The sequence below is a fragment of the Pezoporus flaviventris genome, unplaced genomic scaffold (genome assembly GCF_033815535.1).
Source record: "Pezoporus flaviventris isolate CSIRO_AGI_PZ_B2104156 unplaced genomic scaffold, CSIRO_AGI_Pfla_v1 ptg000040l, whole genome shotgun sequence".
NCBI classification, from domain to species: Eukaryota; Metazoa; Chordata; class Aves; order Psittaciformes; family Psittacidae; genus Pezoporus; species Pezoporus flaviventris.
Genome location: NW_026892588.1, coordinates 4,187,567 through 4,201,109, shown reverse-complemented (window position 1 = coordinate 4,201,109; position 13,543 = coordinate 4,187,567). Strand labels below are relative to the sequence as shown.

General features: G+C 42.5%; 1 protein-coding gene across 2 annotated transcripts in view; it reads left to right on the top strand.

The window, feature by feature from the left end:
* Positions 1–2,493: 2,493 nt before the first annotated feature.
* MTF2 (metal response element binding transcription factor 2) overlaps positions 2,494–13,543 on the top strand; it is a 34,299-nt gene continuing 23,249 nt past the window's right edge. The window contains exon 1 of one of the 2 annotated variants that reach the window (XM_061465495.1): positions 2,494–2,637. Coding sequence is in view for 1 of the 2 variants with exons in the window: in XM_061465492.1 (XP_061321476.1) it covers positions 9,973–9,977 (5 nt within the window). In the remaining variant the exon portion in view is untranslated. Of the gene's footprint in view, positions 2,638–9,726; positions 9,978–13,543 lie in introns of those variants that run through there. The other variant, XM_061465492.1, reaches the window with a different exon arrangement.

Here is a 13,543-nt window from a genome sequence, read left to right as displayed (position 1 = left end):
TGTAAGAACACAGGCCTCAAAGATGTATTTTAAGATTGGTCTGTATGAATCTGCATCAGAAATCATGCTATTTGATTCCTTGTCTTTCTTTTAAAAGAAACTTAGTCTGTATTTCTTATACTATTAAGTTATTAAAAATAGCTATAACTTGTTTAAGTGCATAAAGAATAAACTGTTGCAGTTAATAAAAGCACTTATTAGCTCAGAGGAAACACATTGAAAAGATATCTTTTGTGACAAACTAAATATATTCAGTGCTGTTACGGTGAACAGTGCAACCGTTGTGCCATTATGGTGAACAGTACAACTGTTGTGCATGCCCTCAGTTCTCATTGTACATAGGCTCACAGCTCTTTCCAAACAGAGCAGTCAGATGACACCACCATCACACCAAGACAGAAGCTGTCACAGATACAGCATTTTCTGTTGACTTGAGCAGGAAATAAAACCCTTTGTAGATCTTTTATATTACAAAGTAGCTGCACAAAAGGATATTTAATCCACAAACCTGCATTTGCAACCAACAAAACCAATTTGGCTTTGGAATTTGGGAGTATACCTGCAAAAGAAGTTAGTAGTGGGTGAGGTAAACCGAGCAGTTCTCTGAAGACAAAGAGTCTTTGTTAGAGTTTTACACCTCTAACAAGGGTTAACTGGTAGCTGGTCAATGCAGTCATTTTATTTGACACAGGTAGCGTGATTTGAAAATATTTCAGATGACTACAGACATTTATTTTCTATTTTGTCTAGATAAGAACTAAATACCTTGTTACAGTTTAAGTCAACTTTGATGTGAGATTTGCAGCAGTTTCAATCGACTTTGCCTCTTTATAAACAAACTTACTTTGTGCTGACATCCAATCTGAGCTCCTTTTTCCTATGTTTTGTCCCAGCTTCTTGTTCATGTCCTGCAATTGTCCACATAAAACCCCTTCTGTATGGTGTTGTTTGAACATAGACTCATTTACACAACTGAGGATATAAGTTTATGCCCATTTTTACTTCAGCTCAAATTCCTACCACAACTATAGTTCCCCATCAGAAACTGATGGTTACAATTTATTATAATTTAAAATCAGAACAAAGTGGAAACCACACAACTTTTCTATTGCCTTTTTTCATCCCTCTTTCCAGTCATCATGTATGAGTCAAAGTTCATTCTAAACAGAAGAAAAACATATATTCAAACAGTGATTAATTCACATTAAATTTGCTGGTTTGATTTTAAAGTATTTTTAAATAACAAGAAAGAATGTTTTTTTTTCACCACAGGCTATCCACTGATAATTAAATCACACTGGTAATCTGATACAGCATTACATCTTTACTAGTATGATAGCACAGTCACAGACGTTTTACATCCTAGAACCTGCAGTAAATTAAGAAGTCCTTGGAGGCCATCACTGCGTGACCTCTTGGTCTGCTGAATTCCAGGCAAGTCAAAAGAAAACCAGTTCTGCTTTTAGCAGTCACCTGCATGCTAGAGCAGTGCCTTGTTAATGCTTGCCTGCATTTCTTCCTCTCCGTGACAGTTCTAGGATCATTCCTGCCTGAGAAATCTGAGGCAGTTGGTAAAGGTCCTGGGAGAAGTAAACTGAAGTAATTTGAAGGAGAATTAGGATACAGCAAACTGGCTTCTAAGTAATTCTCACACATACTTAGTACACTATCCCTTTGTGCATTGTCTTCCTAAATTTATCTTGTCTCAGCTTTTCAGGGTGTTTTCATATAGGCATGCCCTTTGAATGTGATCTTTCTTGTCCTGAACTTGTCTTCCTATCCACTTACGGAAGGTTGGGGTATTCCCCTTTGCGTTCCTCATGGGCAGGAGGATGGACTTTGATTTTTCTCTAATGGAGAACAGCAGAACCATCGGGACCTCTGTATGGCCATCAGTGTTGCCCAGGTTAGGAAAGCATATGGTCCTCAATTCCAGTCTGGCTGAAGCCATCACATGACACTCTCAGTATCAGTAAATTCGCAGGACTTCTTGGCAGTCATGCCTGGCCAACTTCTTTCCTGATTCAAGAAGCAGCTAATTTGTCCCATCATCAGAAATACTTAATGAGCTGTCTGTGACCATGGAACGTGTATTTGGCCATCTGAAAGAGAGATGGCAGTCCATGAGGTCGAACCAAAGGTCAGTTTGTGTTTCCCTGTTGGCTTGTTGTAGATGTTTCATTCTGTAACTGGAACAGAGGAAGAAATAGCTATTTTCTAAATGAGTACTTTTATTGCCTCTTCTGCTACCTTGGTTCTGTGCTTCCTCCTCAATGCACACGTACAGTCAGCTTCTAGACTCAAAGTTACTGCAAGGCTGATCTGGATGAAAACAAACCCATTTTTATATGTAAATGTATGTATTATTTATACATACATGCATGAATATTTTTCAGCTGGAGCAGTTCACTGACTGGCCATATCTGCATGGCTCCTGGCATAGGGGACAGCCACCACCAGGACCTCAGCAGCCCCCTGAGCTGCAGTGAGTACAACATCAGATGACAGCAGCTGCTGGACAAGTTTGGCTGGGTCAGGAATCTGTACCCTCAGCTACAACTGCAGAGAAAACCCCTTCACTGGGACTCACCTCACCAGCCCCTCCTTCGGGCCAGGCCTCTGTACCAGTGTTCTGGGGTGGGTTTATACTACTTAGAGCTATCAAGCAGATCACTATAACATGAGAGGAGCACCCAAGTGGGCTCAAGGGGAGCCCTGGAAGCACGCTGGGAGGGAAGCAGTGGGACTGCCAGCCCCTAGATCACATTAGCTGCTTTGCAGAATGCACACTTCCACTGGCTGCAATGCCAGAGCAGGAGGATGTGTTGCTGGCTGTGTGCATGTGCTACATTACCCCACTTCTCCCAAACCCATCTGTAAGTTTAGCTGGCTGGTAACTACATGCATGTTGCGGCAGCTTCAGATTGTACTATGTTCACGACATTAACCTAGTGGAAATACAGTTCTGTGTTGATAAGACCATTTTTTCTTACTATTTTATTGATACATTTTAAGAGTTTTACTAGCTTACTGAGGCACAGTCTGGCTTACAGTATGCTTTTGCTGCCATTGCAAGTGAACAGAGTGTTATGTTGGTTTTACACTGGTATTTAACTAATGTTTTTAATGTTTTTAAATGATCACAAAAACACATAGCATGGAAAAAAAAACATTGTCTGTCCTGGAAGCCCCAGATTTTAGGGACAGGGTCAGGACTGTATAGATGAAGATGCCAGTGCCCAGTGTGAAAGATGTCAAAACAGAACATGAATGACTGATGTAATAAGCATTGATTTGTACCCTGTTTCTGTATCGTCTTCTTAGCTGAATGCAGATAAGCAACACTGTTACAACAGAATCTGGGCTTTCAGGCTGAGATAACGTGGCTTCAAAGTGGAAGGATCAAAATATATGTCAGTACATTTGGATTAGCCACAACGACATTCAGAGTGCACCTTTTACTCAGGCATATCAAAGTTAACAAATGTAACTATTTACTATTTAATAAGTGGGAAAATGGATTATGGAATTGATGACTTGGCTAAGCATCAGCCTGGGACCACTTACGGTTCTTTCTGGGCAGCCCTCTTGGACTGGCAGCAGCTACAGAAGGGGCTATGCTATATCTTCAACCCTGCAGCTGAATTCACCCTGCAAACAGCTGTAAGTGCTGGCAGGATCCTGTCATGCTGCACTGCTCAGATGTATTTTGTCTCCATTAGAGATGCTATTAGGAAGAAACAAGTGAAAAAAAATAAGAGAAGCGAGGGACTTTCCATCTAAGTGGGTCTTGGCAGGTCAGAGAAGACCCATACTGCATTTCAGGTGTGGGAGAACAGAAGGAATGCTGTACTGATTTTCCTTCCAGCCAGACTGATGTCCAGAACAGATTTTTCACTGCAGTTGAAACAGCAATGTTCTGCCATGTATCTGTGTCCTGAGGGGCTGTTAAATATTTTTTCACCTCAGTTTAGAGTTAAATCTTCTGTACTGCTACAAAATGTAACCACACAAGGGCTGGAAACTCTGTTCTAGCAGACGTTTTCAGAGTCCACAAAGGAGCATAGATGCTGATGGACGAAACCTTGCCATAAAACTGTATGATGCCACAGTCTTCAAGAAGATATGATATGACCCATCATGCTGTAAAATAGTTCAGACTGCAATTAGTTTTGCTAATGCACAGAACAGAGCTAAAGCAAATTAACAAAATGCTTGCTTAGGCTTTAATTCTGAAATGCTGACTATGCATTTTTACTTCGATCACTAGGGCTTCAGTAACTCCTTTCGGATTTGTGCTTAGAGAGCAGGAGAAGGAATGCATCGCACCAGTGCACGACTGAATACTCAGGGAGTCTAGGAACTGGGATCTCTGTCTGATCCAGGCAGTTCACCAAAATGTAAGTCTTGGCAGCTGTTTGTTTTCTGAAAGAAGGTGGTTATATGACCGTGGCAGCAGAACTGACAGTACAGAGAGTGTAGTAAACATTTCTTAAATTCCAACTCTGAGTAATGGGCTCATATTTTTATGCACTGGTCTCACAAGAAAAAGACAGGAAGAAAGATTACTCAGGACTAGGCTTGCATACCTTCACAAAATTCCCACTAGCTAGAATAGTAATAAGCTGCAGTTCTCACATAGCTATTTTCCACAGTTAAAATAAATGCTCATAAGTCTTCAATACAGCAAAGACAGTATTGCCAGTAAGAACACAATAACTCATACATAAGCACCCCCAGCAAGGACAAAACTAGTCAAGCACTTATTTTTTCTCCTTTGGACCTCACTCACTGTCTTCAGGCACAAAAAAAAGCATTAGTGTCACTGAGACAGATGTGAGACATACTCTCCCACAAGAAAAGCCTTTCCCACTCTTCAGCTAGCATACTCAAAAGATGTAGTCAAGAATGTAGAAACACTGTGTTTCAAGCTCTGACTATTTCAGTCCTTGAATATCTCAGTCTATTATGAGTTTTGTTTTTCTCCACTCTTACACACAGGTGAACTGGGGGATTGCTTCTTGCACTGCCAGGAAACAGCTCTCACCCATGGCAGGGTATGAACTGCAAATCAGCAGTAACAAAGGTCTTGTATTAGACTTATGTGAACACTTAATAGTTTGTAAGTGCTTTGAATTGGGAACTATAGAACACCTGAAGAACTATCCACCTACCAAAGTCCACCCAGTCATTCACAATCCTGATATAAGTAATTTCAGAAAGGTTACACATCTGAAATAAAATTTTAAGTGAATCTAGTAGTAAGGACTTTATAAGCTGCAGCTTCTTGACATTTTTTCAAGCATCTGAAGTGTCTTTTATTAGATGCAGAGCTAACACCCAGAGTTGTTTGGGTTTTTTTCCTTTTTAAGAGTCTTTGAGTAATAGTGCCAGGGAAGGATTTAAAGTTAGATTACCAAATGGTACTTTTTAGAAGGTAAACAACCTTCTAATGTATTTCAAGTTTAAATGTAGCTTAGTTCAAAGGCTGATAAAGATTATGATATAAACAGATCAAATCCTAACACACAGAATAATTGCTGTTTAATGCATGTGTTGCAGAAGTGCTTTAGAGACTCAATCAAAAATAGGACTGCAATACTCTCATAATATCCTATCTTTAAAAGTTACAAGCAGTAGATTGTTAAATATTAAGGAGATAAAAATGAAGAAATAATTGGTTAGGGTTAGGGGGCAAATAGGTTGTATTTATACATTGACTTTAATAGAAAAAAAAAGTATTTGACTGGCTAAATTGGATCAACAATGACCACAACAGTGAACACATTTAAAAGGATATTTTTAGTTTTAAGTTTTATCAAGCAAGATCTTGACATTCATATGCAAATGATGGAATTCGGGACCTTTTTTTCCCAGGATTTCCTTATTTTTATCTCTGAGAAGATAAAAAAAGCTGGGAATGACAAAGTGCTTGTACTAGGAAAATAGCATTTCTGTGTGAAGACCCATATCGGGGTACCTTACAGCCAGTAATATTATTTTCCTCTGTACTGTTGATACGAAGATGGAAAATTATTCATATTCTTGTCTATCTAGAAAAATATTTAAAGATGCCTGTTTTTAAATGTATTCAGTGCTGGTTTTATATCTTTAGTATATAGAGTAATTGCTGTGATTTTATAACAATTATTAGCTAGTTGTAATACAATAGAAAACTCGTTGCATGTTAGAACATCACTTGCTTATTTTTTAGATGTTGAAATTGAAGATTCTTTCCTGAGTTGAGCCATAATAAATGCAGCATATGTGCATTGTATCACTAATTACCATGTTTACGTAAAGCTAGATGTACCATATTTATCTTGATTTAAGATAGGAAGATCCCAGGTGACCTTCCTTGCTGTTCCCATGCTTAAACAATGCACAGAAAATGGCCTAGGATCTAATTTTCCCTCCTTCCTGAATTGTGGTCATGACAACCATCTGTACAAAGATAAGCTTTACAGTATTGTCTTGTTCAGGGGTATCATTTTGACATTATGTGATATTGTGTGATACAATAAGCTGATGGAAAATAATACTGTGCAGCAGTTGGTGCTCTCATCTACATGCACTGCTGAATTTTAGTTGTGGTTTGGGTTGCTTGTTTAATATTTATGTGGCCATTGTGGCAAGGGAAGTATATAAATATAATATCAGCCTGTATGTTAACATTTGCAAGAAGGGGCCCTGGCTAAGAGAAATGTTGCTGCTTCTGACTCTTCAAATTTATCCATCTTTGCTGGGTACACAGAATTTACATTTTGAATATGAAATTTTAGTTTTCACTGCTGTGCCAGCAAGGCAAGATGCAATTTTAAATAGCCAAGATTTTGCTTTTGCATGTCTTTATGGCAACAGCTTGCTTAACAGTACATGGACAAATACAGACAGAGGTAAAGACAATGCCAGGTTGTTATTCATTATCTCCTCTCTGAAATACAGCTATTTATGAGATAACATGGAATTAAGCTAAACAGATCTGTTAGTATTACTGACATGAGAAAACCCTCGCTGACATTGGAGGAAAGGTAATTTAATTTGGCTTTGGTCACTCTGTGTCTCAAAGTACATACATAAAATGGCTATAACTGAAAATGCAATAGGAGACACAACTGTATGTTCAAATACTTTTGTGGTATTAGTGGAAAACAGAAAAAGTTCACGCTGAAGTCATGACATTCAGTCTTGCCATATGTTAACAGCAGAAATAACTGGCTGTTTTACTATTAGCACCGAATAGAAAGGAGAGAGAGATTCTAGCTTGCTGCTAATCAGATTAATCATAGATGTTTCATAGTACATTAATGGGAACTGTAGAAAGAGTGTTTAAATTGTTTGTATTCTATTGCTGTTGATTTCTTTGCCCCACTTTGCTGGTGATTAACTAACAAGGATCCTCCTTCTGCACTAACTACAGGTTTGCTGATTTGAGCACTTTAACTTGCAAACCATTTGTAAAGGATCATTTGCACATTTCCAGTAAGACCCCCAACCCTGTAATAACTTGGTCAGGTTGGGCAAAGGAACAATGAAAGAGCCTCTTCCAGTGCTCATTCCTCCCAGAGCACAACTTGTTGAACTTGAAGCCCTGTGTCTTCACTGCTGTATACATATACCTCAGCTATTAGATTTACTTGGTATAGCAGATGGGTCAGGTGGGTAGGAATTACACAGTCACTGCTCTAGAAGGGGGTTTCCTGTCAGATGGAGATTCAGTGACTGCTAAACTGGTTAAAAGAAGGATGCTATAGCCTGAGTTACTAAATTAAGGTAGTGGAAGATGAGGTGTGTATGTGGGAGGTGTATGGTTTTGAGCTTTTCTAGCTATTGGTAATAGCTGGCCTTAAAGGAGACAGAATTTAAAATGGTTTTATTTGGTGTTTGGCTATGAGCTCATATTGTACTTCTTGGATATTATGGGAGGAAGATGCTATATGAAATTGAGGTTGTGGGAAAATACTGATAGTCTGCTGATGGTAGTAATAAAGCTAATGGTGACAAGTTTCAAGAGCTACATTCTGGGTGAACTATCACAATGCCTCTAATAGCAAACTAATCACTTTATCAAACCCTAGTTGTTCTTGTAAAATGTAGGGATTCCTAGTTTCTTTTCATACTGCCCTCAGATAATGCTATTCCAGCAGCAGCTCCTAGCATTGTGACAAGTCATGCTTTATGGATAGAATAGGGCTATGCAGCTCTACAATTATGTAGTGGGGTAATGCAAGCTGCTTTTGGGAACAGTATCCTAGGGACAAGGAGGTTAGAAATAGAATGTGTCTTGCTGGTCAGGAGCTTTTGTGTTGGGTTGGCTTGGTACTGGTGGTGAAACAATTTGCAATATAGGGGAGTGATTCTACTTTGACAAGTTTGGATTTAAGTCACTTCAAAGATACACCAGGACAAGACTGCAAGTATGACACTAAAAACATTGTGAAGGAGCCAATTATTGTGTTTATTCTCTTGTTGACTACAAAGTTTGTTTTTTAACTTAGTCAAACACTGGTTCACACACCATGGTTATCATTAAAAAACTGATTGAGTGTAATTCTTCTGCTGGGGACCCTCTGCCTTTAGCACTAACACAAGTACCAGACTGCTGTTCCGAGCACGTGAAAATCCACAGAGTAGCCAGGGGCTTTCATGTAGTGCAAGTGTGGTTTCAGCAGCAGACCAAGATGATTACTGAAGGGTGTCTAGTTAGTGCATCCAGGGAAAAACTGTATCCCCTAAAACCTGTGGAAATTTCCATCATAAATACTGCTTTATTCTGATATAACTAGGAGTTGGCCAGACTAAACCATACTCTGGTGCCTTGCCACCCTTCCTGGGATGGCAAATTGATCCCATGTCTTACTTTCATTGGCTTATTCCGGGAAGGGAGATGGTTTTGAGAAGTCGGGGAAAAAAACGAGCAGGGCAGAGCCAGGAACTGGGAATTCCACCACCCAGGCCACTAAATCCAGCCTCTCCCCGAGCGCTTGGTACACCAATTGGTGAAATCTGACCCTGTGAGTACTTGTATTTCAGTACTGCACAGAGACCACAGCGTGCCGAGTAACTTACAGGGTTGGGGTAAGCTTTGTAACCTCTGTGTGGCACCACTGCACCAGGCAACGGCTGCGTTTAACCATGGCGACTGTCATCTAAGAAAATATTCACAAAATTAAGCTCTTCCCAGTGAAAGCGGCAAGCGTATTTCGCTTAGCTAATACAGCTACTGCTTACAAGAGAAACCGAGGTTTCGCTCGCCCCCTAAAATGGCAGCATGCCCTTGACTCGCTGCAGGACACTCCGTTGCGTTCCACCCGTTACCCTGTGCCCTTGGCATCAACGAACTGCCGCAGCAGCCCGTAATGCCTAGGCCGGGCCTCACTGGTCACCCGGTCATGCAGCCGGACTCCCTTCCTGCCCTCCCCGGATCATTTTAGACGCCGGGGCCACCCCGCATTGCTACGGGACACTGATCACCCCGAACCCGGGCAAAAACACCTAGAACGAAGGGCACAGCACCCCACGCCTCTTAGCACTGCCGCAACGAGTCCCGGCAGAGGAGCAGGGATCTCTCCTTCGGCAAGCGCGCTGAAAGTAGTCCCCCTTTGTTCATCAGCGGCAAAGGTTCGTATTCACCGGTGTCCTTCCGCCGCGGCGCCGTCCAGCCCCGCCCCCTGGCCCAGGCGCCGCTGTCGGCGCAGGCGGGGCGCGCTGGGGCGGGGCCGCGGCCTTTTGTGCTCCCAGCATGCACCAGCCTCTCCTCCGCGGGAAACAAAAATGGCGAGCGGCTGCGGTGGAGCCGGGCTGTCCGTGAGGCGGGTCTGACCCCTCCCCCGCCGCCTTGCCGCCGCTGCGTCGTGGGGGCCGCGCTCGGGGGGTCCCGCCGCGCACCCAGGGCCCGGCCTCCCCGGGGGGAAGGCTTCTGAGCTCGCCAGTTTCCCTGTATGAGGCGGTTGGCACCACTGGAGAGACCGAATGAGGTGAGGTGAGGGGGGCGGGCCGCGGCGGCGGAGGGGGGGGGGGGGGGGGGGGGTAAGGAGGGAGGAAGGAGGGGCGGCCGGGCCTTGCGGGGGGGTGATGAGACGGGGGGGCCGGGCGCGCCCCATAGTTCGGGCCGCCGGTGCCGCATCCCCCCTCCCTTCCGTGGAGGCCGCGCCACCCGCCGGGGAGGGGGTGCGAGGGGCCCCGCTCCGGCGTGGGGGGCCCCGGGGGCCTTTGGGGGAGGGGGAGGAAGCTCTCTTTCGGGCGGGCGCTGGCGAGCGAGTGAGGGGTCAGCGGTGCCGCTCGGTGACCAAAACAAAGGGAGCGGAGGCTGCCGGCCGGCTGAAGGGGTCCGCGGGGTGCTGCCGCCGTGAGTCACGGCGAGGTTTGCGGCAGCACTAGCTTTATCTTCTCCTTTAAGGCTATCGTCCGAGCGGGCTGTGTTCGCTCGAGTGCGGAGAGAGCAACACAAAAGAGGTGGTTAGTGGTGGTCGCTGGTAACTTTGTTTTTGTTTTCTCTTTTTTGTTTGCGCCGCCTCGTAGTCTCTGTCAAGCTAGACAGTTCGAATGTGCTCAAGAAGCTTGTATTTTTGGTCTGCTGAAAGGGTGTGCAGCAACGCGTTTTCTTTCCTTTGGTATTTGAATTCTATAGGAATGCAAGAATGGGTTGACACTTTTGTTAGTCAAATAAAATAATATGGTAGTGTGTTGGATGCTCCGGACGCTGATATTAGTGTTGAAATTCTAAGGGGTATCATCCATCCGTGAAGTATCTGGGTGCTGTTTAAAGGAGAGGGCCTGCACAATTAAATGAAATGGCCTGCCAGGACAGCAGTATGGCATTATGCTTGTTTCTTGGATTTCTGATAGTTAGAACCTGCTCATGGCTTTATAAGGTCAAACTTAGTATTGGATGATAGTATGATTTTTTTTTCCTGACTTAGTATAAGGGAAACCGATCCATGCTTTATACCAAAACTGTCAAAAGCATGGGATAATAGGAAAAAAGTTTTCTTGTTGTGTTTTTTTTTTGTCTGTAACCAGTTTGATAAAAGTTAGCAAGTTAATGTGCGTCCCTTTCTTGAGAGCTCAAATTACAACTCTTTTGAAAGCATTTGAGATTAAAAGAAGAAAAAAGCTTAGTTCCTGTAGTGTTAGAATACAGCCTAAAAGGTTCATAGCTTTTAAATGGAAGGAGAATAAAGGGAATCAAAATATGAAAGAAGGTGCATAATAAAGTAGAGAAAGGGAGAAGGATCTTTGCAAGGAGCTACAAGCCTGTGAAATGTGGATCTGTACTGAGAATATAAGGTAGTAATGTTTTCAACAGTTGACTTATTTTGTCAGATACAGATGTGTCTTCTCAACAGCTCTGCTTCCCTGCTCTAGAAAGAATTGTAAATCGGATGTAGATCCTTCTCAAACTTGGCTTTATATGTTTAGTCACCAGTTGTTTTTTGGGGGGGTTTGTTCCAAATAGGTGAAAGAGACATGCCCTGGTAGTTAGTATTAAGGGTGACCTTGGATATGGTAATGTCTCTCCTTCGCTGCATTAGCAAATCAGCTAAAGCTTATGAGAAAAATGGCTGTAACATGTAAGCTGGTGGTCATTTCCTAGTGGAGAGTGAATTTCTGTATTCCCTGGAGAGAAATGTGAATGAATATAGTACTAGAAGCACCAGAATGGCCTTAAAGCATGTTTTGTGCTCTTCATGCTAGTTATGGAGGAAAAACTTGGGGGGAAGAAACACAAGTGACTAGAGGCTGGTATGAATCTTCTCTTGGTTTGTGAATTGGCTGTACTTTCTGTGTCACTGACTTCTGAGCTAGCTGCGGAGTTGGTTTCACCTTCTTTACAGGCCTTCTCTGCAGGAAATGGTGGGGAAGTGTGTCTTCAAAACACATCAGAAGAAGGATTATAAACCACAGGGATTGCTGGAGGGCCCTTGGGCAGGGTAATACCTGTTACTGAAGGCACTGAAACTAGTTGAAATACGTGCTTTTAACTATCTTTGTTTCAAGCTGATGTTCTCTTCCTAGGAGGTATAATCTCTGTGGAGGAATGAAATGAAGAGGCTTAGTTTTCTTTGAGAGAAAGAGAGCTAATGGTGAGAGCGTTCCTGATCAGTCTGAACATATTTCATTCACTTGGAGGATAATACTAGATTAATTTTTATTTCTTTCTGTGGAGTGCTTATGAAGGGTGATACTCTTCTAGACTAGCCTTAAAGAAAGGTATTTATCTTTATGGGGTTTTTATTGCTTATGAAATCGTCGTTCCCCCCCCCCTCCCCCCGTTCCAGTCAGCATGTTCTGTTCTTTTTCACCGCTTGGGTGCATGCTCATACTGTATTACCTTCCGTATATTGCTGGGCATCCCTTAGTTGGGTACTGCACAAGCCCAAAAGGTGGTTGCAGTGTTCAAGGAGGTGCTGAGTATGCACTTAAGCATAGTTCTGACCTGAAAAGGTGTGTTGTGACTTCAACCATTGTTCTCTCCCCTTTGCCTCTCTGTGTACAAACATGATTGATCCCAAACAAATGGCTCTTAAGAGTACAGGGCTGCCCTGTCCTATTTCTCTATTTATTAGATTTGTAGGGAAAGGTGTTATTCTGTAACTATCTTTTAAAGACTGGTCTAGTGGAATGCGTCCCTGCCTGTGGCAGGGGGTTGGAACTGTTTGAGCTTTAATGTCCTGTCCAACCCAAACCATTATATGGTATATGTGTTACCTCTTGTCCTCCTGCCACGCAGTACTGCGAAGAGGCTAACTACATCTCACAGGAGCCTCCTCTCACAGGGCAAGTGCTTCTGTCCCCGACTGTTTTGGTAGCCCTCCACCAAGCTCATCTAGTTCGATGTCTTCCTTGCAACTGGCAGAACCAAACCACAGTATTCTAGATACTGTCTAATGAGTTGTGTGTAGAAGGAAACAATCACTTCCCCTCAGTCTTCCGTCTAAAGTTCTTTCTAATGTGCAGCAGATTTATAGACCTAACTGCTGATCAGCTGAATGGGCTGCAGGGGCTCAGTTCTTATTGCCACTTTTTTTTAGAAGCAAAATTTGCTACTTTTGTCAGCTAATGTGGTGGATATACTTGTGAAAGCATACAGCTACTTAAGAAACACATTAATGAAAACATGTTATCTGATTACTAGAGAGTTCTTTAAAGTGTTTAACTAGACAGAAAAATTCAGAAGAAAAATCACAGACTCAGTGTAAGGCTCTTTCAAAGGCTTAAAATAAAAGATACCAACAAGCACTCTATTTGGGTAGTAATGCGTTGCATGAAAAATGATTGTGTTGGGTAGTGTGGTTGACTTGGTAGAGCTGAGAAGTGTAAACAAGCTACATCTTGCTGACAAGGAGCAGCTTATACAGAGTGGTTGCCCTGAGATCATTGTTAGGACAGAGTTTTTCTGCCTTAGGTGATTTTCAAGTTCTGTCCATGATGGATTTGTTAAGTGTTGTTTGCTTGAACGGCTTGTAAATTGGCTTGCTGAACATCTTTAAACAAAGATGTGAACTTGGTGCCCATGGAAACAGACAGGCTGCTTCCAAGA